Here is a 27,482-nt window from a genome sequence, read left to right on the forward strand (position 1 = left end):
AGCCGAACCGAATCAAGCCGAGCCGAACCAAGCCGAGCTCAGCCGAGTCGAGCCGAACTGGATCGGGTCGTGCAGAGCCGAACCAAACCGAGCCGAATCGAACCGAACCAAGCCGAGCCGAGCTAAAACGAACTCAGCTGTGCTGGATCGGGTCCTGCAGAGCCGAACCGAGCTAAGCCGAACTCAGCCGTGCCGAACGGCGCTGGGTCGGGTCGTGCAGAGCCGAGCCGAACCAAGCCGAGCCGAGCTAAGCTCAGCTGAGCTGTGCTGGGTCGGACTGTGCTGAGCCGAGCCAGACCAAGCCGAGCCGAGCTAAACCGAGCTCAGCTGCGCTGGATCGGGTCGTGCAGAGCCGAGCCGAGCTAATCCGAGCTCAGCCGGGCTGGGTCGGACCGAGCTGAGCCGAGCGGTGCCAAAGCCGAGCCGAGCCAAGCCGAACTGAGCCGCGCTGGGTCGAACCGAGCTGAGCCGAGCCTAGCCGAGCCGAGTCGAGCCGAGCCAGGATGCTGCGGTACCTCCTGAAGACGCTGCTGCAGATGAACCTCTTCGCCGACTCGCTGGGCGCCGAGGGCTCCAACTCCTCCCAGCTCCTGCTCGGCATCAACCGCACCGGCCCCGGCCTCCCCCCCGCCAACGGTACGTGGCCCCCGGGTCCCCACGTCCCCGTGTCCCCATGTCCCCATGTCCCCGTGTCCCCGTGTCCCGCTGTCCCGGGGTCCCTGGCCCTGGTCCGTGCGATGATGCTGGAAATAGCCCGTAGCCCCCGCCCCCAGCTCCCAGTTGGGACCTCACTGGGATCAGCCCCGGGTCCCCAAACTGTCCCCATGTCCCCACATTGGGACTTGCCCCATGTCCCCGATCTTGGGAGCGAGCCGGTGTCCCCAAAGCAGCCCCGTGTCCCCACTCCGGGACTGGCTCCGTGTCCCCACACCGATCCCTGGACCACGAACCGGGAGTGACGCCGTGTCCCCCTGTAACCCCAAACTGGGACCAGTCCTGTGTCCCCAAATCGGGAGCAACCCTATGGCCCCAAACCAGCCCCTAGACCCCAAACCAGGACAGAGCCGATGTCCCCAAACCAGCCCCATGTCCCCGATCCCAAACTGGGAGCGATGCCCTGTTCCCAAACTGTCTCCATGTCCCCACACTGGCCCCGTGTCCCCACATCGGCCCCGTGTCCCCACACCGACCCCCAGACCATGAACTGGGACTGATCCGGTGTCCCCAAATTGTCCCCGTGTCCTCAGATCAACCCTCAGACCTCAAATCGGGAGCGAATCTGTGTCCCCAAACTGTCCCTGTGTCCCTACACCGACCCCATGTCCCTGAACCAGAGGAGACCCGGTGTGCCCAAACTGCCCCCATGTCCCCACACCAACCCACAAACTCTGAACCGGGACCAGCCCCATGTCCCCAAATCGTCCCTGTGTCCCCAAACCAACCTCCATACTCTGAGCCAGGGCAAACCCCTTGTCCCCAAACTGTTCCCATGTCCCCAAACTGTCTCTGTGTCCCCAAACCAGCCCCATGTCTCCAAACTGTGTGTCCCCAAACTGTCTCCATGTCCCCAAACCAGCCCTGTGTCCCCAAACCAACTGTGTCCTCAAACCAGCCCCTTGTCCCCAAACCATCTCCCTGTCCCCAAACCATCTCCCTGTCCCTAAACCATCTCCCTGTCCCTAAACCAGCCCTGTGTCCCCAAACCAGCCCCATGTCCCCAAACTCTGTGTCCCCAACCAGCCCCATATCCCCGAACTGATCCCTTGTCCCCAAACCGTCTCCATGTCCCCAAACCAGCCCCTTGTCCCCAAACTGTGTATCCCCTAACCAGCCCCGTGTCCCCAAACCATCTCCCTGTCCCTAAACCAGCCCTGTGTGCCCAAACCCCCGTGGGACCCCCCGCCCCGGCACAGCTGGGGGGGGCCTGGCCTGACCCCCCCTCCTCGCCCCAATTAGCCCCGGGCCCAGCTGCGGCCCCTCGGCCCCCGCTGTGCCCCCGCACCCCGCTGGGACCCCGCGGGTACCCAGCACCCGCACGGCCCCACGGGGTGCCTCAAAAGCCGGTGTGCCCCCATTGCCCCGCCGGGGTGCTCAGGAGCGGGTGTGCACGTGTGTGTGGGTGCGTGTGCGAATGGGGGCACATGTGCAAATGGGGGATGTGTGTGTGGGGGGCGTGCGTGGAGCTGCATGCATGTGTGTGCACGTGTGTGCATGTGTGTGCATGTGTGTACATGCATGTGTGTGCAAATGGGTGTGTGTGTGTGTACATGAGTGCTCATGTGTGTGCACGTGTGTCCATGCGTGTGCAAATAGGGGCGTGTGTGTGGGGTGTGTGTATGGACCTGTGTGCATGCGTGTGCAAATGGGGGGGCGTTTGTGTGTGTGGCATGAGTGGAGCTGTGTGCATGTGTGGGCAAGCATGTACATGCATGTGCAAACGGGCTTGTGTGTGTGCATGGGGGTGTGTGTGGAGCTGCGTGAATGTGTGTCCGTGCATGTACATGTGTGTGCATGCATGTGCGCGTGCATGCATGTGCAAATGGGAGGCGTGTGTGTGCGGGCATGCGCGGAGCTGTGTGCTTGTGTGTGCATGCATGTATATGTGTGTGCATGTGTGTGCAAACGGGAGGCGTGTGTGCAAATGGGAGGCATGTGTGCGTGTGCAAGTGTGTACATGCGTGTGCACGCATGTGCAAACGGGGGGGCATGTGTGTGCATGGGGGTGTGCGTGGAGATGTGTGCATGTGTGTGCATGTGTGTACATGCATGTGCAAATGGGGGGCCATATGTGCATGTGGGGTGTGCATGCATGGACCTGCATGCATGTGTGTACCTGTGCGTGCATGCATGCATGCATGTCCATGCGTGTACAAATGGGGGCATGTGTGTATGGTGTGTGTGCATGGACCTGTGTGCATGCGTGTGCATGTGTGCGCATGTGTGTGCAAATGGGGGGGCATGTGTGTGGGGGGGTGTGCGTGCATGTGTGTGCATGTGTGTATATGTGTGTGCGTGTGCGCATGTGTACATGTGTGTGCATGCATGTGCAAGTGTGTGCAAATGGGTGTGTGAGTGTGGAGTGTGCATGCATGGAGCTGTGTGCATGTGTGTGCAAGCGTGTGCATGTGCCCGCAAATGGGGGGCGTGTGTGTGCACTGGGGGCGTGCATGGAGCTGTGTGCATGCGTGTACATGTATGTGCATGCATGTGCAAATGGGGGACGTGTGTGGGGGGTGTGCGTGGAGCTGCATGCATGTGTGCATGCGTGTGCATATGTGTGCATGCATGTGCATGTGTGTGCCTGTGTACATGTGTGTACATGCATGTGCAAGCATGTGCAAATGGGGGGCATGTGTGCATGTGTGTGCACGTGCGTGTGTGTGTACATGTGTGTGCACATGTGTGCATGCGTGTCCAAGCATGTGCAAATGGGGCCATGTGTGGTGTGCGTGCATGGACCTGTGTGCATGTGTGTGCATGTGTGTACACGTGTGTGTACATGTGTGTGCATGCATGTCCATGTGTGTGCAAATGGGGGAGTGTGTGTGTGGAGCTGGGCAGAAAAGGGGTGATACTGGGAGCGGAGCTGCTGTGTCCCCCTGTCCCCACCCTTGTGGGTCTGGGGTCTGACGCCCTCATGGTTCTGCTCCCACCCCACCAGCACCCACCCTGGGGTGAGGGACACACGGGCTGAGACCTGGCCACACTTCATCTCACCTCCTGGTCATCTCACCTCCTGGGTGGTGGTGGGAACACATGGGGCTGAGACCTGGCCACACTTCATCTCACCTCCTGGATGAGGAAGATGATACACCAGGCTGAGACCTGGCCACATTTCATCTCACCTCCTGATCATCTCACCTCCTGGTCATCTTACCTCCTGGGTGGTGGTGGGATACACTGGGCTGAGACCTGGTCACTCTTCATCTCACCTCACCTCCTGAGTGAGGATGGGGACACACTGGGCTGAGACCTGGCTACACTTCATCTCACCTCCTGGTCATCTTACCTCCTGGGTGGTGGTGGGATACACCAGGCTGAGACCTGGCCACACTTCATCTCACCTCCTACTCACCAAGCAACGCCCGTGCCGGTGCCAGGAAAGCGCCACGTGAGCCCATGGATGACACTCGGCCCCCCAGACCCCCACCACCCCCCCGTTGTGTTCCAGCAGGCTCCCACCCCCCGCCGGAGGACGCGGCCCCCCGCATCGTGGAGCACCCCTCGGACCTCCTGGTGTCCCGGGGCGAAGCGGCCACCCTGAGCTGCAGGGCCGAGGGGCGCCCGGCGCCGGCCGTCGAGTGGTACAAGGACGGGGAGCGCGTGGAGACGGACCTGGAGGACCCCCGGTCCCACCGCACGCTCCTGCCCGGGGGGTCCCTCTTCTTCCTCCGCGTCCTCCACGGCCGGCGCGGGAGGCCCGACGAGGGGGTCTACGTGTGCGTGGCTAGGAACTACCTGGGGGTGGCTACCAGCAGGAACGCCTCGCTGGAGGTGGCCGGTGAGGGGTCTGGGGTGGGTTGGGGGGGGTTTGGTGTTGTTGGGGGGGAGGGTGGGAAAGCGGCTGGGAGAAAAGAGGGGAAAATAAGTGAAAATAATTGAAAATAAGGGAAAAGAAGGGAAAAGACATGAAAATAAGGGAAAATAAACGACAATCCGTGAAAACAAGTGAAAAGAAATGAGAATAATTGGAAATAAATGAAGTGAAAAGAAGGGAAAATAAGTGAAAAGAAATGAAAATAAGTGAAAATAAGAGAAAAGAGGTGAAAAGAACTGAAAAGAAGTGAAAATAATTGGAAATAAGTGAAAAGAAGAGAAAAAATAAGTGAAAATGAAAATAAATGAAAAGAAGTGAAAATAAGTGAAAAGAAATGAAAATCAGTAAAAATTAGTAAAAATAAGTGAAAATAATTGGAAATAAGTGAAAATAAGTGAAAAGAAGTGAAAATAAGAGAAAATAAATGAAAATAAGTTAAAATAAGTGAAAAGGAATGAAAAGAAGTGAGAAGAAGTGTAAATAATTGGAAATAAGTGAAAAGAAGGGAAAAGACATGAAAATAAGGGGAAATAAATGAAAATCCGTGAAAACAAGTGAAAAGAAATGAGACTAATTGGAAATAAATGAAGTGAAAAAGAAGGGAAAATAAGTGAAAATAAATGAAATGAAAATAACTGGAAATAAGTGAAAAGAAGTGAAAATTAGTGAAATGAATTGAAAAAAGTGAAAATGAAAAGAAATGAAAATAATTGGAAATAAATGAAAAGAAGTGAAAAGAAGTGAAAATAATTGAAAATAAGTTAAAATAAGTGAGAAGAATTGAAAATAAGGGAAAATAATTGGAAATAAATGAAAAGAGTGAAAGGAAGTGAAAAGAAATGAAAATAATTGGAAATAAGTGAAAAGAAAGGAAAAGAAGTGAAAAGAATTGAAAATAACTGAAAAGTGAAAATAATTGAAAATAAACAAAGTAACAGAAAATAATTGAAAATAAGTGAAAATAAGATAAAAGAATTGAAAATAAGTCAAAAGAAATGAAAAGGGCAAAGAATTTGACATAAATGAGAAGAAAAAAGGAATGAAAGTATGTGAAAATAGGTAGAAAGAAATAAAAAGATTGGAAATAAGTGAAAATAAATGAAAATAATTGAAAATAAATGAAAATAATTGAAAATAATTAAAAATAAATGAAAATAATTGAAAATAAATGAAAATAAATGACAATAAATGACAATAATGTCCCTGGTGGCAGCACCAGCTTTGGCCGCCGGGTGCCTCAAGGTTAGACCCAGGCCTGGGGATGATGGTGGACTTAAACCCAGCCTGGGCCTAGACCTGGGTGTGAGCTTAACCCCGTCACCGGCGGTTATTTGGGGGGACAGGGCTAGATTTGGGGCTGGGGGCTCCACCCCACACCGAGGCCCACTCCAGGTCCTGTCACCATCAAACGTGGCATCGCAGAGCTCCGTCACCTCCGTGCCAGCGCCGGGGGGGTGTCCCCAGCGATGGGGAAACTGAGGCAGGGCTGATGTCCTTTCCCCCCCGCTGTAGTGCTGCGGGAGGATTTCCGGCAGCCCCCTGGGGACGCGGCGGTGGCAGCGGGTGAGCCGGCCGTCCTGGAGTGCGTCCCCCCACGCGGCCACCCCGAACCCAGCATCTCCTGGAAGAAGGACGGCGTGCGGCTGGGTGACGAGGACGAGCGCCTGACGGTGAGTGATAAGGCGGGGGGGGGTGTCCCCTAAAACCCACCCCAAAATGGGGGGGGTCTCGAGCTGGGGTGCCCGGCAGATCCGTGGTGGGAAGCTGATGGTGGCCAGCGCCCGCAAGAGTGACGCCGGCATCTACGTCTGCGTGGCCACCAACGTGGCGGGGCAGAGGGACAGCGAGCCGGCGGAGCTGGTGGTCTTCGGTGCGTGGGGACGGGGTTGGTTTTGGGGTGTCCGGGGGGGTGGGTGACACCCCGGCGGGACTGACGGTGACCCCGCAGAGCGCCCGGCCTTCGGCAAGAGGCCGCGCAGCCAGGCCGTGCTGGTGGAGGGGACGGCCGAGTTCCCCTGCGAGGCCCTGGGGGACCCGCGCCCCGCGGCGCGCTGGCGCAAGGAGGAGGGCGAGCTGCCGGCGGGGAGGTGAGTGGAGGGGCCGGGGGGGGCGGCTGCGGGGTGGCCTGGGGCGCTTGGGGTGTCCCCGGTGCGTCCCGCATCCCCATCGTGTCCCATATCCCTGTCACATCCCGCATCCCCGTTACATCCCATATCCTCACTGCACCCCGCATCCCCGTTACATCCTGCGTCCCCATCCTATCCCATATCCCCGTCACATCCCGCATCCCCGTTGCATCCCCGTTACATCCCACATCCTCACTGCATCCCATATCCCCGTCATACCCTCCATCCCTGTTGCATCCCGCATCCCTGTCACATCCTGCATCCCTGTTGCATCCCCGTTGCATCCCGCATCCCCATTACATCCCGCATCCCATCATATCCCGCATCCCCGTTGCATCCCGTATCCCCGTTACATCCCACATCCTCACTGCGCCCCGCATCCCTGTTACATCCCACATCCCCATTACATCCCGCATGCCCGTTGCATTCCACATCCCCTTCATATCCCGCATCCCTGTCACATCCCGCATCCCCGTTACATCCCATTTCCTCACTGCATCCCGCGTCCCCCTTGCCTCCTGCATCCCCATCGCATCCCACATCCCCGTCACATCCCGCATCCCCGTCACATCCCGCATCCCCGTCGCATCCCCGTTGCACCCCGCACCCCCCCTACATCCCGTATCCTCACTGCACCCCGCATGCCCATCACATCCCGCATCCCTGTTACATCCCACATCCCCCATCACATCCCACATCCTCACTGCATCCCATATCCCCATCAAACCCCGCATACCCGTTGCATCCTGCATCCCCATCATATCCCACATCCCTGTTACATCCCGCATCCCCGTCACATCCCGCATCCCCGTTACATCCTGCATCCCCGTTACATCCTGCATCCTCACCGTATCCTGCATCTCCGTCACATCCCACATCCTCCCTGCATCCCATATCCCCATCACACCCCCCATCCCCGTTACATCCCGCATCCCCATCACATCCCGTATCCCCATTACATCCCGCATCCCCGTCACACCCCACATCCTTACCGCACCCCGCATCCCTGCGCCCTCCCCGCCACCCTCCCGCCACCCCCGCGGTGTCCCCTGTCCCCAGGTGGGAGGTGCTGCCCGACAACACCCTGCGCATCACCCGGCTGCGGGCGGAGGACGCGGGCACATACACATGCGTGGCCGCCAGCAGCGTGGGCCGGGCGGAGGTGTCGGGCACGCTCACCGTGCACGGTAAGGGCGGGGGGCGTCCCAGGGGAGCACCCATGGGTGCTGGCGCAGCGGCCACACGAGCCCTCTCCCCTCCCTGCGCTGCGCCAGTGCCCCCCCAGATTGTCACCGCGCCCCGTGACCAGACGGTCCCCCCTGGTCGGAGCGTCACCTTCCAGTGCCAGAGCACAGGCAACCCGCCGCCCGCCGTCTTCTGGCAGAAGGAGGGCAGCCAGGTCTGTCCCCATCGCTGTCCCCAACCTTGTCCCCATCCCCTCCACCATCCTCCCCCACTCAGCACCCCTCTGCCCCCCCCACCCCCCCAGACCCTGCTCTTCCCCGGCCAGCCCCCGCACCCCACCGGCCGCGTCTCGGTCAGCCCCGGCGGTGCCATCACCATCGCCGACGTGCAGCCGGGTGACGCCGGGGGTTACCTGTGCCAGGCCATCAGCATGGCCGGCAGCGTCCTGGCCAAGGCGCGGTTGGACGTGCGAGAAGGTAAGTCCCACGCTGGCAGAGACCTGGTGGCACCCATCCCACCACCCAGGAACTCCCATTCTTCTCCCCCCCGTAGCACCGGCTGAGCACCCACCGCCGGTGGGTCCTGCCAACCGGACGGTGCTGCCAGTGGGGGCCACGGCGCAGTTGCCGTGCTGGGTCAAGGGTGGTGACCCCCCGGTCAGCGTGGGGTGGCTGAAGGACGGGAGGGTCCTGGTGGGTGCTCAGCCCCGCGTCAAGCTGCTGGAGAACGGCACCCTGGAGATCACCGGCCTCCGGGTGAGCCAGCCCAGAGCGGGGGCTCAGGACACCCATGGGGTGACACTGCAGGGATGGGAGGGTCTCCAGGGGTGGGGAGGGGGTGGTTGGTGCAAGGGGTCGTGGGTGCGATGGGTGGTGTTTGCAAAGGGTGGTGGGTGCAAAGGGTGGTGGGTGCCCAGGGTGATGGAAGCTCAGGGTGAAGGGTGCTCAAGGTGGTGGGTTCTCAGGTGGGAGGGTGCAAGGGGGGGCGAAAGGTTGTGGGGGCAAAGGGTGGTGCTCTCAGAGGGTGGTGGGTGCTCAGGGTGGTGGGTGCAGGGGTTGGTGGGTGCTCAGGGTGGTGGGTGCTCAGGGAGATGGTTGCAATGGGTGGTGGGTGCTTGGGGTGGTGGGTGCGAAGGGCAGTGGGTGCTCGGGGTGGTGGGTGCAAAGGGTGATGGTTGCAAGGGTTGGTGGGTTATCGGGGTTGGTGGGTGCAACAGGAGGGAGGTGCAAGGGTCGGTGGGTGCTCAGGGTTGGTGGGTGCAGGGGTTGGTGGGTGCTCAGGGTGGTGGGTGCGAAGGGCAATGGTTGTTCGGGTTGGTGGGTGCAACAGGTGGTGGGTGCTGAGGGTGGTGAGTGCTCAGTGGTGGGTGGAAAGGGGATGGGTGCTCAGTGCAGAGGGTGCTGGGGGTGGTGGGTGGAAAGGGGATGGGTGCTCAGTGCAGAGGGTGCTGAGGGTGGTGGGTGCTGAGGTGATGGGTGCTCAGGGTGATGGGGCAGGAGCTCTTCCCCTCGCAGGTGACAGACTCTGGGCACTATGAATGCGTGGCCACCAGCCTGGCGGGTGAGACACACTGGGGTGGCTCCCTGGAGGTGCGAGGTGGGTCACGGGGACATCACCACATCAGGGACACCACCATGGTACCGGGGACGAAGCCACCCCAGATTTCCATGCATCTCCCCGCAGGTGATGGGTCCGACCTCTCCCCGCTGTCCCCTGAGCCCGGTGTCCTCCCTGGGCCACCCTCCACCCCTGTGGTCACCAACATCACCAAAAGCAGCGTCACCCTGAGCTGGAAAGGGAACGAGGATGGTGGTGCCACCAATGTCACCTCCTACATAGTGGAGGCTTTCAGGTATCACACAAGTGTCCTCTGTGGGTGCAGGGCTGATGTGGTGGCCTGGTGCCACCCTGCCATGGGTCACCCCTGTCCCTGGCAGCCAGGCGGCAGGTGGCCCATGGCAGACGGTGGCAACTGACGTGGAGGGTGAGACCCACACGGTGAGTGGCCTCGTCCCTGACGCCGTTTACCTCTTCTTGGTGCGGGCGGTCAACGCCTACGGGCTCAGCGACCCCAGCGGCGTCTCGGAGCCTGTGCGCACCCAAGGTGAGACCCAGCGGTGACGCCGGCGAAGGTGTCTATGAACCCACCACCCCTGGGCACGTCTCTTCTTGGTGATGCTGATGGAGGTGCCCATGTGCCCACCACCATTGGGTCCATCCCCAGTTGGTGATGCCGATGGACATGCCCATGCACCCACCACCCTTGAGTGCATCCCTGCTTGGAGATGCTGATGGAGGTGCCCATGCACCCATCACCTTTGAGTCCATCTCCACTTGGTGATGCCAATGGACATGCCAATGCACCCACCACCCTTGAGTGCATCCCTGCTTGGAGATGCCACCCACCACCCTTGGGTTCATCTCCACTTGATGACACCAATGGAGGTGCCCATGCACCAACCATCTTTGGGTGCATCCCCAGTTGGTGAAACCAGTGGAGGTGCCCATGCACCCAAAACCTTTGGGTGAATCCCTGCCCAATAATGCTGATGGAGGTGCCCATGCACTCACCACCCTTGGGTGCATCTCCACTTGATGACACCAAGGGAGGTGCCCATGCACCCAAAACCTTTGCGTGAATCCCTGCCAAATGATGCCAATGGAGATGCCCATGCTCCCATCACCCTTGGGTGCATCTTCACTTGGTGCTGCTGATGGAGGTGCCCATGCACCAACCTCCTTTGAGTCCATCTCCACTTGGTGGTGCTGATGGACATGCCCATGCACCCACCACCCTTGGGTGCATCCCTGCTTAGAGATGCTGATGGAGATGCCCAGCTGGTGAAACCAGTGGAGGTGCCCATGCACTCACCACCCTTGGTTGCATCTCCACTTGGTGACACCAATGGAGGTGCCCATGCACCCAAAACCTTTGGGTGAATCCCTGACCAATGATGCCGATGGAGATGCCCATGCTCCCATCACCCTTAGGTGCATCTCCACTTGGTGCTGTTGATGGAGGTGCCCATGCACCCACCAGCCTTGTGTGCATCTCCACTTGATGACACCAATGGAGGTGCCCATGCACCCACCAGCCTTGGGTGCATCTCCACTTGGTGACACCAATGGAGGTGCCCATGCACCCAAAACCTTTGTGTGAACCCCTGCCCAATGATGCCGATGGAGGTGCCCATGGACCCACCAGCCCTGGGTGCCTCCCCACCCAACGATGCCAACAGAGATCCCATGGGCCCCCCACCCTTTTATTTTCAGCAGACACCAGCCCCACGCAGCAAGGGCTGGACCTCGAGCAGGTGCAGCGGGAGCTGGCACAAGTGACCGTGCACCTGCAGGAACCCGTGGTGCTGCCATCGGGCACTGTCCGCCTTACCTGGACTGTGAGTGCTGCACCGCACTGCGCTGGGATGGGGGTCCCGGTGCCGGGGCTCCCCTCGCCCCATCCCACCCTCCCCTTGGGTCCCCAGGTGGAGCACCAAGCACCCTTCGTTCAGGGCTACCGGGTGTTGTACCGGCGGCGCGGCGGGCGCTGGGAGGAGGCGCGGGCGGCGCGGGGGGAGCGGAGGGCTCTGCTCACCGACCTACGCCGGGGCCAGGAGTACGAGGTCAAGGTCCGACCCTACTTCCACCACCTCCACGGACCCGACAGCGCCGTGCGCACCCTGCGCACCCCCGAGGCGGGTGAGTGCGGGGATGTGGGGGATGGTGGGGGACCTTGGGGACCTCCTGGAGGTGACACTCCCAGGTGTCCCCCCTCCCCGGTAGCCCCCAGCGCCCCGCCGCGAGCTGTCAGCGTGTCCGGTAACGGCACCAGCATCCGCATCTCGTGGCAGCCGCCGCCGCCGGCCGAGCAGAACGGCATCATCCGCAATTATCAGGTAAGGGCAGAGGGTGGCTGGGATGTGGCGGGTCCCCTCTGTCCCCCACGAGTGTCCCCATCGTGTCCCCCTGCCTAGATCTGGTGCTTGGGCAATGAGAGCCGCTTCCACATCAACCAGAGCGTGCAGGGGACGGTGCTGGCGACGGTGCTGCGGGGACTGGTCCCCGGCGTCCCTTACCACGCCGAAGTCGCCGCCGCCACCGGTGCTGGCGTGGGAGCCCGTAGTGCCCCCGTCCCCATCCGTGTCGGTGAGTCCCTCGTCCCCACTGCCGCACCCACAGGTAGGGGGGGTGGCAGGGGGTCACCCCGGCGCTGGAGGTGGCTCCTCGGCACCGGCGTGTCCCCCGTCCCCGCGTCTCTTGCAGCCCCCCCGGCGGAGCGGGACGCGGGGCTGGCGGGCGGGAGCAGCGTGGCCGAGCGGTTGGCCGAAGTGGCCAGGAGGCCAGCCTTCATCGCCGGTGTCGGCGGCGCGTGCTGGGTCATCCTCGCTGCCTTCGCCGCGTGGCTCTACGGCCGCCGACGGAGGAAGAAAGAGCTGAGCCACTTCACCGGTACGGGACGGGGTTACACCGGGGATCCCCCCATCCTGGCACCCATCACCCACCACCTCTCTCTTCACAGCATCCTTCGCCTACACGCCCACCAGTAAGCCCATAGGTGCCGTGGGGACCCGGCGTGGCCCCTCGCTACCCTCGCCCCCACCTCTTTCCGCAGTCGCCTTCCCGCCTCCGGTGTGCGGCAGCCCCAGGTAACCCCCCAGTATCCCTTGTCCTCCCTGGGACCCCCCCAAGGACCACCATCACCCCTTCACCCCGTCTCCTTACAGGGCAGCCGCCGGCGGTTGGTACCCGTGGCTGGCAGACGCCTGGCGCAGCGGCGGTGGTGGCACAGCCGGTGCTACCAGCTCCTTGGGGACCACTGAGAGATACTACAACGGTGAGGGGTCATCACGGGGATGGGTGGCTTGGATTGGGGGTGTCATGGTGGTGGAGAAGGACCTTGGAGTCCTGGTGGGCAACAAGTTACCCATGGGACAGCAATGTGCCCTCGTGGCCAAGAAGGCCAATGGTGTCCTGGGGTGCATTAAGAGTGTGTCCAGCAGATGGAGGGAGGTCCTCCTCCCCCTCTACTCTACCCTGGTGAGACCTCACCTGGAGTATTGCGTTCAGTTCTGGGCTCCCCAGTTCAAGAGGGACAGAGATCTACTGGAGAGAGTCTAATGGAGGGCAACAAGGATGATGAAGGGACTGGAACACCTGCCTTAGGAGAAAAGGTTGAAGGACCTGGGGCTTTTTAGTCTGGAGAAGAGAAGGCTGAGAGGGGATCTGATTTATGTGTATAAATATATGAGGGCTGGGTGTCAAGAGGAAAGGGGCAACCTCTTGTCACTTGTGCCCTGCGAGAGGACAAGGGGCAATGGACGCAAGCTGGAGCACAGGAAGTTCAACCTCAACATGAGGAAGAACTTCTTTACTGCAAGGGTTACAGAGCACTGGAACAGGCTCCCCAGAGAGGTTGTGGAGTCTCCTTCTCTGGAGACTTTCAAGACGCGTCTGGTTGCGTTCCTGTGTAACCTGCCCTAGACTGGTCCTGCTCTGGCAGGGGGGTTGGACTCGATGATCTCCAGAGGTCCCTTCCAACCCCTGACATTCTATGATTCTATGGTCAACGCTGACGGTGCCGGTCACCTTCTGCAGACGCCGGCATCACCCGTTACATCGCCCAGACGGAGCAATTTGGGGTGGGGGCCAGTGAGGGCCCGGTTTACAGCACCATCGAGGCGGGCGATGAGGAGCTCCACACCTTCCCCCGTCCATTCTCGCAACATGGGACCCCCTACGGGACCCCCCTGGATGCCCCAGCGCCCCGCAGCCGGGCCGAGCATGGTAGGGCGGTGGGATGGGTCAGGGGACACAGGGTGCTGGTGGTGTGTCCCCCTCCCCGCAGCCCCCCTCGGCATCCTTCCTCGCAGCAGAGGCCAAAGGGAAGAAGCTGGGGCAAGTAGTGAAACCACCGGTGGTGAGCTGGACGGAGCTGCTGCCCCCACCGCCCTCGGCCAGCGAGCTCAGCCGGTGCGCCCAGGAGGAGGAGGAGGAGGAAGAGGAGGATGAAGAGGAAGAGGCAGCTGGAGGGTGAGTGTGGGGGGCCAGGGGAGCTGGGGAGTACTGGCCACAATACTGGCCCCAGTGTCCACCCTGTGACCCCCACCCCACAGGTTGGGGATGGAGGAGTGGTACCCCAGTGAAGATGTCCCCTGTGCCACCGTCACATCCTCACCCGCCGCCTCCTCCGGCTGCCGGTCCACTGCCACGCTGACGCCATCGCCCCGCGCCACCGAGGACATCCCTCGCCTCCATGACTTCGATAGCCCCCGCCTGCCCCGGTAGGAGATGGGCCTTGCTTGGTCCAGCCATGCCATCGGGGTGTGGATGTCCCATCAGGGTCCAGATGTCCCACTGGGGTCTGAATGTCCCACCATGGTTCAGGTGTTCCATCGCGATCCAGCCATGTTGTCATGATCTGATTTTGCCATGCCGTCATGATCTGACTGTGTCATTGGGGTCCAGATGTCTCATAGGGGTCCGGATGTCCCATTGGGATCCAGATGTCCAACCATGGTTCAGATATCCCATCACAATCAAGCCATGTTGTTACGATCCAGCCCTGCTGTGCCATCATGGGCCTGTCATGTCACTGGGATCTGGATGTCCCACCATGGTCTGGATGTCACATTGCAATCCAGCTAAGTTGTCACGATCTGGCCCTGCTGTGCCATCATGGTTCATCCATGCCATCGTGGTCTGGAGGTCTTATCAGGGTCTGGATGTCCCACTGTGGTCCGGATGTCACATCACAATCCAGCCATGTTGTCACCATCCGGCCCTGCCATGCCATTGTGGTCCAGCTGTGCCATTTGGGTCCTGACGTCCCATAGGGGTCCAGATGTCCCACTGGGGTCTGGATGTCCCATCACGATCCAGCCATGTTGTCATGATCTGGCCCTGCTGTGTCATCATGGTCCAACCATGCCATTGGATTCTAGATGTCCTATTGGGGTCCATATGTTCCATCTCAATCCAATCGTGTTGTCATGATCTGGCCCTGCTGTGTCATCATGGTCCAACCATGCCATTGGATTCTAGATGTCCTATTGGGGTCCATATGTTCCATCTCAATCCAATCGTGTTGTCATGATCTGGCCCTGCTGTGCCATTGTTGTCCATCCATGCCATCGAGGTCCAGATGTCCCGTTGGGATCTGGATGTCCCACCATGGTCCAGATATCCCTTCATGATCCATCCATGTTGTCACCATCCATCCCTGATGTCCTTTCATGCTCTGGCCATGCTGTCATGATCCATCCATGACGCTGTGGGATGGCCATGGCATGACAATCCAGCTGTGCCATCGTGATGTGGCTGAGCTGTCATGAGCTGGCTGGGACGTTGCCATCCAGCTGTGGTGCTTCAGCCCACCCATGCCATTGCCATCCAGCTGTGCTGCTGCCATCCAGCTGTGCCACCGCAACGCAGCTTCCCCCTGCTCTGCCACAGCACTGGGGGGTCATGCCAGCACCGCGGTGGCCACCAAGCCCCCCACCCCACTTCCCCCACCCCATCTTCACCCCACACCCCCTCTTTGCCAGAAGACCCCCCCATGGTACCGGTAACCCCCCACGGGCACCCAGCCCCGCTCCGAATCCAGATGCCAGCGAGGGTCTCCCGCGCCGAGCCCACCGCTCCCCTGGCACAGGTGGGCCCTGGGGGGGCCATTTTGGGTGGGTGGGGGGCTCACGGGCTGGTGGAGGGGCTGACGCTGATGTCACCCCCAGGGAAACCCCACGGGGAGACCCCGAAAAGTCGCCCAAAGCCCAAATGCAGCCGCTACCGCCGGGAGAAGCAACTGGGAGGTGAGTGAGGGGGAAAAATGGGGGATCTTGGAGGGGGAGGCCCAGGGGGGGTCTCAGCCCTCTCCTCCCCCTCCACCACAGACCTGCCACCACCGCCGTTGCCACCACCGGGCGAGACCCCCGGCCCCTCGCCGGAGCGGGAGCCGAGCGGGGTGGAGCGCAAGGTCTCCCATCGCCCACCCCACGGCGGTAAGCTGGAGCCACCGACCGCGTGCTGAAGGGGTTGGGGTGGGGGTGTCACCACCAAACGCCAGCCTTGTCCCCTCCCTTACAGACGAGGTCACCCCCTACGGTGGCAGCGTCTCGTCCCATGGCTCCAGTGGCTCCCGTGGCCACAGCTCGGGGCGCAGCCGGACGCGAGGGGACCGCGGCCAAGGGACCGGCCATCGCCGCCGCCCTGGTCCTCCGTTTTCCTGCCCGTCACAGGAGAAGCGATGAAGAGGAGGGCGAGGCAGTGGCGGGGTTGGGGACGCAGGAATGGGGACATGATGGGGACGGGGGGGATGCTTTTTAATTTCTGAGTGGTACCATGTAAACGGGGTTGGACAGAGCCAGCGGCCGGTGGGCGGCAGCGCGAGGGAGGGGACGAGGACACTCGGGGTGGGACAAGGACAGTCAGGATGGAGAAGGATGCTCGGGAGGGACAAGGATGCTCGGGAGGTATGAGGATGCTCAGGAGGGATGAGGATGCTTGGGGAGGGACAGGGAGGATGCTCAGGAAGGGAGGAGGACCCTGGGGACAAGGACAGTTGGGAGGGACGAGGACGCTGGGGAGGGACAAGGATGCTCAGGAGGGATGACCACCCTTGGGGACAAGGACAATTGGGAGTGATGAAAATGCTTGAGGAAGGATGAGGATTCTTGGGGAGGTCAAGGAGAGTCACAAGGGATGAGGATGCTGGGGAGGGACAAGGATGCTCAGGAGGGATGAGGACTCTTGGGGACAAGGACAGTTGGGAGGGACAAGGGCACTGGGGAGTGATGAGGATTCTCAGGAGGGATGAAGAGGATGCTCAGGGAAGGACAAGGACCTGGGGACAAGGACAGTTGGGAGGGACGAGGATGGTTGGGGAGGCCAAGGACAGTCACAAGAGATGAGGATGCTGGGGAGGGATGAGGAGGATGCTTAGGGCAGGGTGAGGACCCTGGGGACAAGGACAGTTGGGAGGGACAAGGACACTGGGGAGGGACAAGGATGGCTGGGAGGGATGAGGACAGTTGGAGGGGATGAGCATACATGGGAGGGACAAGGACAAGGACACTGCAGAGGGATGAGGGTGTTAGGGAGGGACAAGGAACATTGAGGGACAAGGATGCCTGAGGGGTGTGAGGATACTGCGGAAGGACAGGGACGCCCAGGGGATGAGGATCACTGCTGGGGAGAGGACACTTGGGAAAGACAAGGTTGCTTGGCAGGGACAAGGACAGTAGGGAGGGACGAGCAGGATGGTCACAGGGGGATAAGGATGGTGGGGAGGGACAAGGAGACTTGGAGCGGGGCAAGGACTGTTGGGGAAGGATGAGGATGCTCAGGAGGGATAAGGAGCCTGGGGTTGAGGATGGTTAGGAGGGACGAGGACACTCAGAGGGGGCACAAGGGACATTCAGGAAGGACAAGGTGGTTTGGGAGGGATTAGGAGACTTGGGAGGGCCAAGGATGGTCAAGGTGGGATGAGGATGCTGAGGAAGGACATGGACAGTCAGGACAGATGAGGTCAGTCGGAAGGAATGCGAATGGTCAACGGGGATGAGGATGGTCAGGGGGACAATGACCCTGGGGAAGAACAACGAGGCTTGGGATGGAGCACGGTGCTTGGGCTGGATGAGGACAGCTGGGGGACAAGGATGCTGGGGAAGGAGGAGGAGACTAAGAAGGGATGAGGACTCTTGAAGGGGACAAATACACTTGGGGAGGATGAGGACACTTGGAGAGGATGAGGATGCTGGGGAGGGATGGGGACACTGAGGAGGGACAGGGACACTGGGGAAGGATGAAGACACTTGGAGAGGACAAGGATGCTGGAGAAAGACCCACCCACCTTGGTGCCACCCATCCTTTGTGGGTGGCTTTTGCTAGCAAAGAGCCCCTTTTTGGGGAACCACTTAATAAAACTGGATTTTAGCTGAGCCAAGGGGATTCTGGCCTTGCCGTGTCCTACACCCTGGGGACCGCCACGCTCCTGACTCTCCTGTCCTCAGCTCACCACCCGCCCTGGCCCAGGGGCTGCCACTCCCTGTCCTGTGGACACCTGGAAAGAGAAGGGGACATTTTCCAGTGCCCCGCAAAGGGTGTGACACCACGCACCACCACCAGTGCCCATCACCCCGACGTCGGGGCGCAGCTCACCATGCTGCGGCATGCCTGCGGCCACCTCCGTCCCAACTCTCTGTGGGACCCCCAGCGCTGTCCCCCAGTCCCAGGCAGGGATGGGGACCCCAGGCGAGAAGACCCTCTCCAAGGGTGATGGTGGTGGTGAGGGACCTGCTGGGGAGAAGGCGGGAGACGGTGGCATCACCATGGTGTCATGATGGGGCCACCTTCCCTGAGGAGGTGATGATGCTTGGGGTCAGAGGGGGTGGTCTGGGGACCCTTCACTCACCCCCGTAGCTCCCATCAGTGTCCTCAAGGCTGAAGCAGAGGCCATCGACAGCCACCGCCAGCGCCCGGGCGAAGCTGGCGTCCAGGAGGAAGGAGCCATCGCAGGAGCTCACCAAGCTGCAGCGGGCGCTGGCGAAGTTGTCCTCTGAGACAGACCCCCAGCCATTCAGCAGCGACCCCTCCGGCGAGCCCCTCATCGCTGGCTGCTCTTCCTCCTCTTCTTCCTCCTCCTCACCCAGCTCAGAGGCTGGTGGCCCATAGATGTAGCCGTAGGTGTGCGGCGGTGAGAAGGACCTTGGCATGGTCGGTGATGGGGGACTGCAGGGGACACAGTAGGGACTCTGCTGGCACCGGGGTATGCTGCCACCACGGTGGTGTCCCAGGGGGATGGAGTGTACCTGGGGCAGATGGTGTCCTGGTCCATCTCCAGGTCCTCAGCCACCCGCTGCGGCGTGAGGACCCCGTCGCTGAGTACTGGTGAGAGGCGGCCAGAGAGTGGGGACCTGTCCCTGGGGTGCCTGGTGGCTGGGGATGTGTCCTTGTGGTACCTGGTGGCCAGGAACATGTCCCTTGTGTGCCTGGTCCCCAGTGATGGGTCCCTGGGGTGCCTGGTGACCAGGGACATGTCCTTGGTGTACCTCTTGCCCAAGAATGTGTCCTTGTGGTGACTGGAGGCTGGGGACATCTCTTCAGGGTGCCTGGTGGCTGATGATGTATCCTTTGGGTGCCTGGTGGTTGGGGATATATCCTTGGGATGCCTGGTGACCGGTGACATGTCCTCAGGGTATCTGCTTGACAGGAACATGTCTTTTGGATGCCTGGTCACTGGTGATGGGTCCCTGGTGTGCCTGGTGGCCAGAGACATGCCCTTGCCATACCTGGTGGCCAGGAACTTGTCCCTGTGGTGCCTAGGGGCTGGAGACTTCTCCTTGGGGACCCTAGTGACTGGGGTCATGTCTCTTGGGTGCCTGCTGGCTGGGGACATGTCTTCAGGGTGCCTGGTGGCTGGTGTCATGTCCCTCTGGTACTTGGTCACTGGTGGTGTGTCCCTGGGGTACCTGGTGGCTGGGGACGTGTCCTTGGGGTACCTGCTGCCGAGGAACATGTCCCTGCGGTGCCCAGGGACTGGGGACATCTCCTCGGGGTGCCTGGTGACTGGGGACATATCCCTGGGGCACCTGGTGACCAGGGACATGTCCTCAGGGTGCTCGGTGGCTGAGATTGTGTCCCTCTGGTGCCTGGTGGCTGGGGATGCATTCCTGGTGGGTCTGGTGGCTGGGGACATGTCTTCACGGTACCTGGCAATCGGCGTGTCCCTGGGGTGCCTGGGGACTGGTGACACATCCTTGGGGTGCCTGGTGGCCAGGAACGTGTCCTTGGGATGCTCAGTGACCAGGGACATGTCCCTAGGGAGCCTGGTGACCAGTGACACATCCCTGGGGCTCTCAGTGACTGGGGATGTGTCCCTGGGGTGCTGGGTGGATGGAGGCATGTCCCTGGGGATCCCAGTGCCTGGGGACATGTCCTTGGGGCACCTGGTGACTGGGGAGGTGTCCCTGGGGCACGCAGTGGCTGGGGACCTGCAGGCAGAAGAGACATGGTGGCTTTTGCAGCACAGGGTCGGTGTGAGGGGCATCCATCTGTGTCCCCAGGGTGGGGACACTCAGACTCACCAGGTCACTGGTGGATGCCAGGCGTGGGGTGGCCTTGGGGGTGTCACCGGTGGGCTGGTGACACCAGAGGCCAGCGAGGCACTGCCCCGGCGTGGTTTCGGGGAGCTGAAGACCGGCAGCCACCACGGGTCCCCTCTGGCCAGCACAGCAGTGGCGGTGTCACCGTCATGTCCCCTTTGCTGAGGCCACCCAGCTGCCACCTCAAAATTTGTCCCCCACTCGCCTCTGCTCCCGGTGACAAAGATGTGGCCGGGGCCATCCGTGAGCACCGGGGTACTGTGCACTTGGTGCAGCTCTGCGTGGGATGGGGGGACACAGAGCCATGAGCCACCTCCCTGGTGTCTCCCGTGTCCCCCCCTTGTCCCCCCCATACCCACCTCTCTTGTGGTGACTCTCCCAGGGTGCGGAGTTCGGGGTGCTGGGTGAGGTGCGCACCCCGGGGTGCCCCCCGCCACAGCACCCCGTGTCCCCAGGGGGTGGTGGGTGCCCCCCACGGAGGCTGCTGCGGTTGGGGGGTGTGGGGGGACCGAGGCTTGGCGGTTCCAAGGACAGGGCTGGAGGGGCGAGAGAAGTCAGGGCACCCATGGGTGCTGAACTGGGTGTCCCTTGTCCCCTCTGTCCTCGGCTCTGTCTGTCCCCAGGTCCCTGCCACATGGAAAGAGGGTCCCACAGCAATGGGGGGGCACCCAGGTGGTGGGGGTCCCATGGTACCAGGGGGTCCCAGGCATAGGGTGGGGGTACTGGGAACCATTTGCTGGTCCCGTAGCACCCTGTGAGTGTCCCAAGCATGGGGTGGGTGTCCTGTGGCAGTGGGTGAGGGATCTCATGGAACTGGGTGGGGGTCCCAGGGGATTGGATAGGGGTCCCATGGTATCATATGGGCGTTTCATTGGGATGGGTGGGCGTCCCATGGCACTGGGTGGGAATCCCATGGTATCATATGGGGGTCTCATTGGGACGGGTGGAGGTCCCGTGGCACTAGATGGGAGTCCCATGGCATCATGTGGGGGTCTCATTGGGATGGGTGGGGGTCCCACGGCACTGGGTGGGGGTCCCATGGCATCATGTGGGTGTCTCATTGGGATGGGCAGGGGTCCCATGGCACTGGGTGGGGGTCCCAGCCCTGGAGCTCACTGGAGGGGTGGGGGTCCCTGCCATCGCTGCCCAGGAGTCGGCTGCTGAGGCTGCTGCTGCTGCTGAGGTTTTGGGGGGCACAGCCAGGTTTCCAGGGGTCACCGAGCCACGGCGAGTCACCGGCCACCAGCCTGTGGGGCAAGGGATGCTATCAGGGTGTCTCATCCCCACCACAGTGAGGATCCCCCCATGTCCCCCACCCCACGGGCGCTCACCTGCGGTGAGCCGCGGCGTCCTGGCTGGCGCGGCGCTGGCAGAGGAGGAGGAGGAGGGCGAGCAAGGCCAACCAGAGCAGCGAGCCGGCGGCTGCAATGACGGCTGGTTGCCGCAGCACCCGCACCACCCCGGTGCTCCCCGCCGTCAGCCCTGCAAGGGTCCCACCAGCGTCACCCTGTGCCACCGCCTTGACCCACCCTGCACCCTGCCTTGCTCCCTGTCCCCTACCCAGGATGTTGCAGGTGGCATTGCTGGGGACGCCCAGCCCTGCGTTGTTGAAAGCTGCCACCTGGACACAGAATTCGGCCCCGGGGCCTGGGAGGAGGGTTTCCAAGTGGTGGGTACCTCCGTCCACTGTCCTGTTGGTGGGGCGCTGCCAGCCCTCGCCTATTGACCAGACCTGGCAGACATCAAGAGAATGGGCCCCCTTGGATGAATCCCCTTGATGGACCCCCATTGGTGGATCCCAACAGGATTGACTCCCTTGGATGGGCCCCCTTAGGTTAGTCCCCTTGATGGACCCCCATTGATGGAACCACTTTGGATGGACCCCTTTGCATGGACCCCCTTGATGGACCCCCATTGGTGGATCCCAACAGGATTGACTCCCTTGGATGGGCCCCCTTAGGTTAGTCCCCTTGATGGACCCCCATTGATGGAACCACTTTGGATGGACCCCTTTGCATGGACCCCCTTGGATGGATCCCCCTTGGATGGGCCCCCTTAAGTTAGTCCCCTTGACGGACCCCCATTGGTGGATCCCAACAGGATTGACCCCCTTGGATGGGCCCCCTTAGATGAATCCCCTTGATGGACTCCCATTGATGGAACCACTTTGGACGGACCCCTTTGCATGGACCCCCTTGGATGGATCCCCCTTGGATGGGGCCCCTTTGGTTAGTCCCCTTGGTGGACCCTCATTGAGAGAACCCTCTTGGATGGACCTCTTTGCATGGACCCTCTTGGATGAACACCCGTTGGATGGACCCCTGTGGTTGAACCTCCTTGGATGGATCTCCTTGGGTTAGATGAGCCCCTTCCTTAGACTGACCCCCTTGGATAGATCTCCTTGGATGGATTCCCCCCCTTAGATGGATCTCCTGGGATGGACCTCCACCTTGATTGGCCCCCTTGGATGAACCCCCTTGTTGAGATCCCTCTTGGATGGACCCATTATATGCATCCCTTTTGGATGGACTGCTTGGATGGCCCCTCCTTGGATGGATCCCCCTTAGACAGACCCCTTGGATGGACCCTCTTTGTCCAGAAGCCCCCCTAGCCCCCTCTTGCCCCATCTCCCCAAACCTTGTAGCCCTGAATGATGCCATTGTGGGCTTCAGGAGGAGGTGGCTCCCAGCTCACCACCACGGTGCCATTCCCCTTCTCCGTGTGGCCCACGGTGACGCGCTGAGGCGCCGCACTCGGCACTGCCGGGACAGCCATATTGAGACCCCCAAGACCCCCAAGATCCTTCACCCGGCCATCCCTGGGGACACCTCATGCCCAGCAGACCTTCCTCAGGTATCCAGAGGTGCCTGCTGTTGCTGTCCAAGCCCTGGGTCCCTCCGGCGTAGGGTCGGACCTTGAATTCGTACTTGTAGCCCCTGCGGAGCGCGGGGGTGACAGCGCTGAGGTCCCTGCCTGCGTCGTGTTGGACCCAGGAGGTGGTGGCAGGGAGCAGGCAGCGGTACAGCACCATGTAGCCCTCCGGCACCGGCACCGGCGTCAGCACCTGGAGGGGATGGGAAGGGTTACGAGGTGTGGTGGGACGCAGATGGGACACGGGGATGGAGCTCCAGCCTCATCCCTGTGTCCCCTTCCCACCCCTCCGGTGGGGACTTCCCGGTGTCACACCAACCCGCCAGCGGAGCTGGACGGCGGCGGAGGGCAGCGCGGTGCCGTTGTCCAGGTGCAGCCGCACAGCCAGCAGGTCCCGTGGCGCAGCATCCCGCCGGCCTGTGGGGCAGAAGAAGGCTAACGGCAGCGCCGGGCAGAAGAAATGTCCCCCAGCACCTGCCCCGGCACCCACCTCAGATACCCATGCCTGGAGACCCTGATGTCTTCCTGGATGGACCCACTCAAATGGACCCCTTGGATGGACCCCTCTTGGATGGACCCCCTTGGATGGACCCCCTTTGATGGACCCCATGATAGACCCCTATTGATGCATCCCTCTTAGATGGACCCTTGGGATGGATACCTCTTGTTCAATCTCCCTTTAATGGACCCCCCCATCTTGGACAGACCCCCTTAAATGGATGTCCTTGGAGAAACCTGCTTTGGATGTATCCCCTTTAGATAGAGTCTCTTGAATGGATCCCCTTGGGTGGACACCCTTGGATGGACTCCCACCTGGATGCTTCCCCTTGGGTGGAATCCCTTAGATGGACATGCTTGGATGGACCCCTTGGATGGATTTCATTGGAGGGATGCTTTTAGATGGACCTCCTGAGATGAACCTCCCTTTGGAAGGACCCCCTTTGATGGATCCCCCTTGAATGGACCTCTTTAGATGACTCAGTTGGATGGACCCCTTTTTTGATGGATCCCCTTGGATGACCTCCTTAGATGGACCCCTCTTGGATGGACCCCCCCTTGGATGACCTCCTTGGATGGACTCCTCTTAGATGGAACCCCTTGGATAGACTCTCCATGGATGACTCCCTTGGATGAACCCCATTAGATGGACCCCTTGCATGGACCCCCAGATGGCCCTGAGTGTCTGTGGAGATGGAGGCCATGGTGGTCCCACCACTGACCCTCCACGCGGAGGCGGGCGGTGGCAGCGGCGGTGCCCAGCTGGCTCTGTGCCGTACACACGTAGGTGCCGGTGTCGGTGGGTGTCACGGCGTAGAGGCGCAACGTGTGTTCCTGGTCCACCTCGTGCCTGTGGGTCACCAGCTCTCCATCAGCCCCATCACTGCCCCACCGTGGGGACGGGACACCTCCACCCTGCCACCACCTACCTGCCCCAGGGCAGGTCTCCACGCTCTTTATGCCACTGCACCCGCGGCACTGGGTCACCTTGGGCGCCGCAGCCCAGCTCCACGGTGCTGCCGGCCACGGCCACGGCGTCACTTGGGTGCCGCACGATGGTCGGCTTCTCTGTGGGGGGGACACGGAGGACGTGACACCAGGACAAGGTGACATGTACCCACCACCCATGGGAGACCCTTGGCTCACCCAGGACGGCGACGTGGGCACCCCGGCTCTCCCTCTCGCCCGCCGCGTTGGCTGCCACGCAGACGTAGAGCCCGGAGTCGCTCCGCCGCGCCGGTGCCACCCGTAACTTCCCATTGGTGACCAAGTACCGGTCACCCGTCAAGTCCAAGGTCACCCCGTCCTTCTTCCAAGTGATGCTGGGTTCGGGGTGCCCCGAGGGGGGGACGCAATCCAGCTCCAACGCTTGCCCAGCCGTGGCCACCAAATCACCCGGCTGCAGGCGGAAATTGTCCCGCAGTGCTACGGTGGGGAGGGGACATCATGGGTGGGGACATCATGGGTGGGGAGGGGACATCATAGGTGGGGGGGTCCAGGAGATTTTGGGGTCTCGCCCACACCATCCCCACGGGGGTGTCCTTACCTGCTGCGGTTTGGGGCGCCGTGGCTGTGCCGGGAGGGTGGCAGCCTGTGGGGTGACATGGAGGGAGGCGGGTGCACCGAGCGGGCACAGTCTCAGCCCCGGTGGGTGGGTGGGTGGTGGGGGGGGGGGCAGATTTAAGGGTATTTTGCCCCCCCCGGGGGTCACACTCACCTCCCTGGCGCAGCACGGCGAGGCAGAGCCCCACGCCCAACGCCATCGCCCAGCCGCCCGCCATGGTGGCCCCGCGGTCCTCCAGAAGTCCCCGTCCCTCCCTGCTGGCATCGGGGCCGGATCCGGCTCCGGATGGGGGGGGACAATAGCCGGACGCGGCGGGGCGGGAGGGGCGGGAAGTGTCGGGGGCAGGAGGGAGGGATGGACACAAACAGCCACAGGGGTGGGAGAGCGCCCGGGCACGGTGTCACTGGCAGCGTGGGGTTGGGGACGCGGGTGGTTAATTAATTTAATTAATCAGAAGAAATTCCCCCCCCCCCATCACGGGAAGACAAATTAAGAACAAACAAGCTCTCGGCTGCAGACGCCATCAGTAGGGACCAGAGTGAACAGTCAACAGTCTCCCAAGCTTAAATGTTGGTGCCAGTCGGGTGTGTTGAGCTCGTCCGGTCTCAGCTGTCACCCACCTCTCATGTGTGTCCCCCGCGCCCCAGGGGGGGCACCCTGTCCCACAAAGCCACCCATGGGTGCCGCCGCCGGCTGGGCAGTACGTTTAGTTTATTGGTTAGTAGCGCGCCCCGAGCGCCCCGGGGTGCCCGGCGCCTGGCTCGCTTGGCCGGGATTTCATCCTACACCTATTTCCCGGGAAGGCCTTGAGGGGGGAGAGGCGCCGGCGGGGGATTTTCACAGAAAATCCGGGTGCGGCGGAGGGGCCAGGGCTTTGAGCCCACGTTTAGGGGACGGTGCAGCCGGGGGGAAGGAGAGATCCCCCCTTTTAGGCGTGCGTGCGCGCTTAGGTGAGCTGGCGTGCCAGCGTGCCCCTCGCTCCGTGCAGCGCCGGGCGCCCACGTGCGGGGGTCTGTGTGTGCCCGCTGCAAGCACTGCACGCCTGTTCTCTCACGCTCTGTGCACGCTCGCTGCATGCGTGCTCTCTCCACACGCTCTCTGTGCACTCTGCGTGCTCTCTGCGTGTTATCTGCTCGCTCCACGCACTCTTTCTCCGCATTCTCCGTGCAATCTTAGCCGCACGCTCCATGCGTGCTCTCTCTGCACGCTCTGCGCATGTTCTGTGTGCTCCACATGCTCTCTTGCATGTTCTGCGCATGTTCTCTGTGCTCCACACGCTCTCTTGCACGCTCCCCGCATGTTCTCTGTGTTCCACACGCTCTCTTGCACGCTCCCCGCACGCTCTCTTTGCGTGCTGCATGCATGCTCTCTCTGCACGCTCTGCAGGTGTTCTGTGTTCTCCACATGCTCTCTCTGCATGCTCCTGGCACGCTCTGTCCACATGCCCCGTGCGTGTGCTCTCGAGTGCTCAGCGCACGCTCTGCGCACTCCACACGTGCTCTCCCCACACATTCCATGCACGTTTTCTCTGCACGCTCTGCGCACATGCTGCGTACGCTATGCGTGTTGCGCACACGCGTGTTCTGTGTACACCCTCTCTGCGCACGCTCTCTGCACGCTCCTGGCACGCTGCCCCCGCACCCTCTGTGCACGCTCCCTCTGTGTGTTCCCTACGTGTCCTCTTGCACGCTCAGTGCATGTTCTCTCCGTGCACTGTGTGCATGCTTCCTCTGCGTGCTCTATCTGCATGCTCCACGCACGCCCTCTTGCACGCTCCGTACATGCTCCTTTACATGCTCCGTGCACGCTCTCTCTGCACGCTCCATACATGCTCCTTTACACGCTCCATGCATACTCGCTCTCCATGCTCCATACATGCCCTCTTGCATGCTCCATGCATGCTCCTCTGCACGCTCTGCGTATGTTCTGTGTGCTCCACACGTTCTCTCTGCACGCTCTGTGCATGTTCTGTGTGCTCCACGTGCTCTCTTGCACGCTCCCTGCACGGTCTCTTCGCATGCTCCATGCATGCTCTCTCTGCACGCTCTGCCCGTGTTCCCTCCGTGTGCTCCACACGCTCTCTCTGCATACTCCTGGCACGCTCTGTCCGCATGCCCCATGTGTGTCCTCTCGTGTGCTCAGCGCACACTCTGCGCTCTCCACGCGTGCTCCCTCCACACATTCCATGCACGTTCTCTCTGTGCACGACATCCCTGCACACGCCGCGTACGCTATGCGTGTTGCACACACGCATGTTGTGTGTACACCCTCTCCGCGCACGCTCTCTGCACGCTCCTGGCACGCTGCCCCCGCACCCTCTGTGCACGCTCCCTCTGTGTGTTCCCTACATGTCCTCTTGCACACTCCGTGCACGCTCTCTCTGTGCACTATGTGCGTGCTTCCTCTGCGTGCTCTACCTGCATACTCCACGCATGCTCTGTGCAGGCTCTCTCTGCACGCTCCGTACATGCTCCCTCACACGCTCTGTGCACGGTCCCTCTGCATGCTCCGTGCATGCTCTGTGCATGCTCTCTCTCCATGCTCCATGCATGCGCTCTCTGTGCACGCTCTATCTGCATGCTCGGTACATGCCCTCTTGCACG

General features: G+C 61.3%; 2 protein-coding genes across 6 annotated transcripts; one reads left to right on the forward strand and one right to left on the reverse strand.

Moving 5' to 3' along the window:
• Positions 1-503: 503 nt before the first annotated feature.
• On the forward strand, positions 504-16,094 carry ROBO3 (roundabout guidance receptor 3). Its single transcript, XM_068418116.1, has 25 exons — positions 504-636; positions 4,175-4,501; positions 6,050-6,207; positions 6,287-6,407; positions 6,486-6,624; positions 7,723-7,850; positions 7,938-8,062; positions 8,153-8,324; positions 8,401-8,603; positions 9,363-9,444; positions 9,532-9,700; positions 9,786-9,952; positions 11,122-11,246; positions 11,334-11,547; positions 11,632-11,744; positions 11,823-12,297; positions 12,368-12,494; positions 12,573-12,682; positions 13,444-13,640; positions 13,736-13,878; positions 13,962-14,129; positions 15,393-15,499; positions 15,579-15,656; positions 15,738-15,845; positions 15,931-16,094. Exons 1-25 carry the CDS (start codon positions 504-506, stop codon positions 16,092-16,094), a joined length of 4,053 nt encoding a protein of 1,350 aa, XP_068274217.1.
• Positions 15,444-25,136, reverse strand: ROBO4 (roundabout guidance receptor 4). Of its 5 annotated transcripts, none has more exons than XM_068418114.1 (19): positions 25,033-25,120; positions 24,862-24,906; positions 24,462-24,740; positions 24,245-24,383; positions 24,038-24,165; positions 23,137-23,234; positions 22,791-23,010; positions 22,584-22,705; positions 21,507-21,678; positions 21,278-21,428; positions 21,063-21,193; positions 20,306-20,482; positions 19,929-20,223; positions 19,554-19,835; positions 19,134-19,433; positions 18,654-19,046; positions 18,257-18,573; positions 18,004-18,141; positions 15,444-17,905 (listed from the first exon to the last, which is right to left on the reverse strand). In XM_068418114.1, the coding sequence occupies exons 1-19, from the start codon at positions 25,094-25,096 to the stop codon at positions 17,760-17,762; spliced, it is 3,597 nt and encodes a 1,198-aa protein (XP_068274215.1). In that variant the 5' UTR covers positions 25,097-25,120; the 3' UTR covers positions 15,444-17,759. The 5 variants fall into 5 exon arrangements, with proteins under 5 accessions (XP_068274215.1, XP_068274214.1, XP_068274216.1 ...); XM_068418113.1 differs by having other exon boundaries at positions 18,654-18,803; positions 18,894-19,046; positions 19,134-19,835; XM_068418115.1 differs by having other exon boundaries at positions 19,134-19,835; positions 25,033-25,136.
• Between the last annotated feature and the right edge of the window lie 2,346 nt (positions 25,137-27,482).

This window comes from Nyctibius grandis, chromosome 25, assembly GCF_013368605.1.
Source record: "Nyctibius grandis isolate bNycGra1 chromosome 25, bNycGra1.pri, whole genome shotgun sequence".
Taxonomy (NCBI): Eukaryota; Metazoa; Chordata; class Aves; order Nyctibiiformes; family Nyctibiidae; genus Nyctibius; species Nyctibius grandis.

Coding starts and splice junctions, on each gene's coding strand:
- ROBO3 (XM_068418116.1), top strand. CDS start 504: ATGCTGCGGTACCTCCTGAAGACGCTGCTGCAGATGAACCTCTTCGCC. Junction 8,604..9,362: donor TGGAGATCACCGGCCTCCGG/GTGAGCCAGCCC, acceptor TTCCCCTCGCAG/GTGACAGACTCTGGGCACTA. Junction 13,641..13,735: donor GGGCCGAGCATGGTAGGGCG/GTGGGATGGGTC, acceptor GCCAAAGGGAAG/AAGCTGGGGCAAGTAGTGAA.
- ROBO4 (XM_068418115.1), bottom strand. CDS start 25,096: ATGGCGGGCGGCTGGGCGATGGCGTTGGGCGTGGGGCTCTGCCTCGCC. Junction 24,741..24,861: donor GGCGCCCCAAACCGCAGCAG/GTAAGGACACCC, acceptor TCCCCACCGTAG/CACTGCGGGACAATTTCCGC. Junction 24,166..24,244: donor GGAGACCTGCCCTGGGGCAG/GTAGGTGGTGGC, acceptor GGTGACCCACAG/GCACGAGGTGGACCAGGAAC.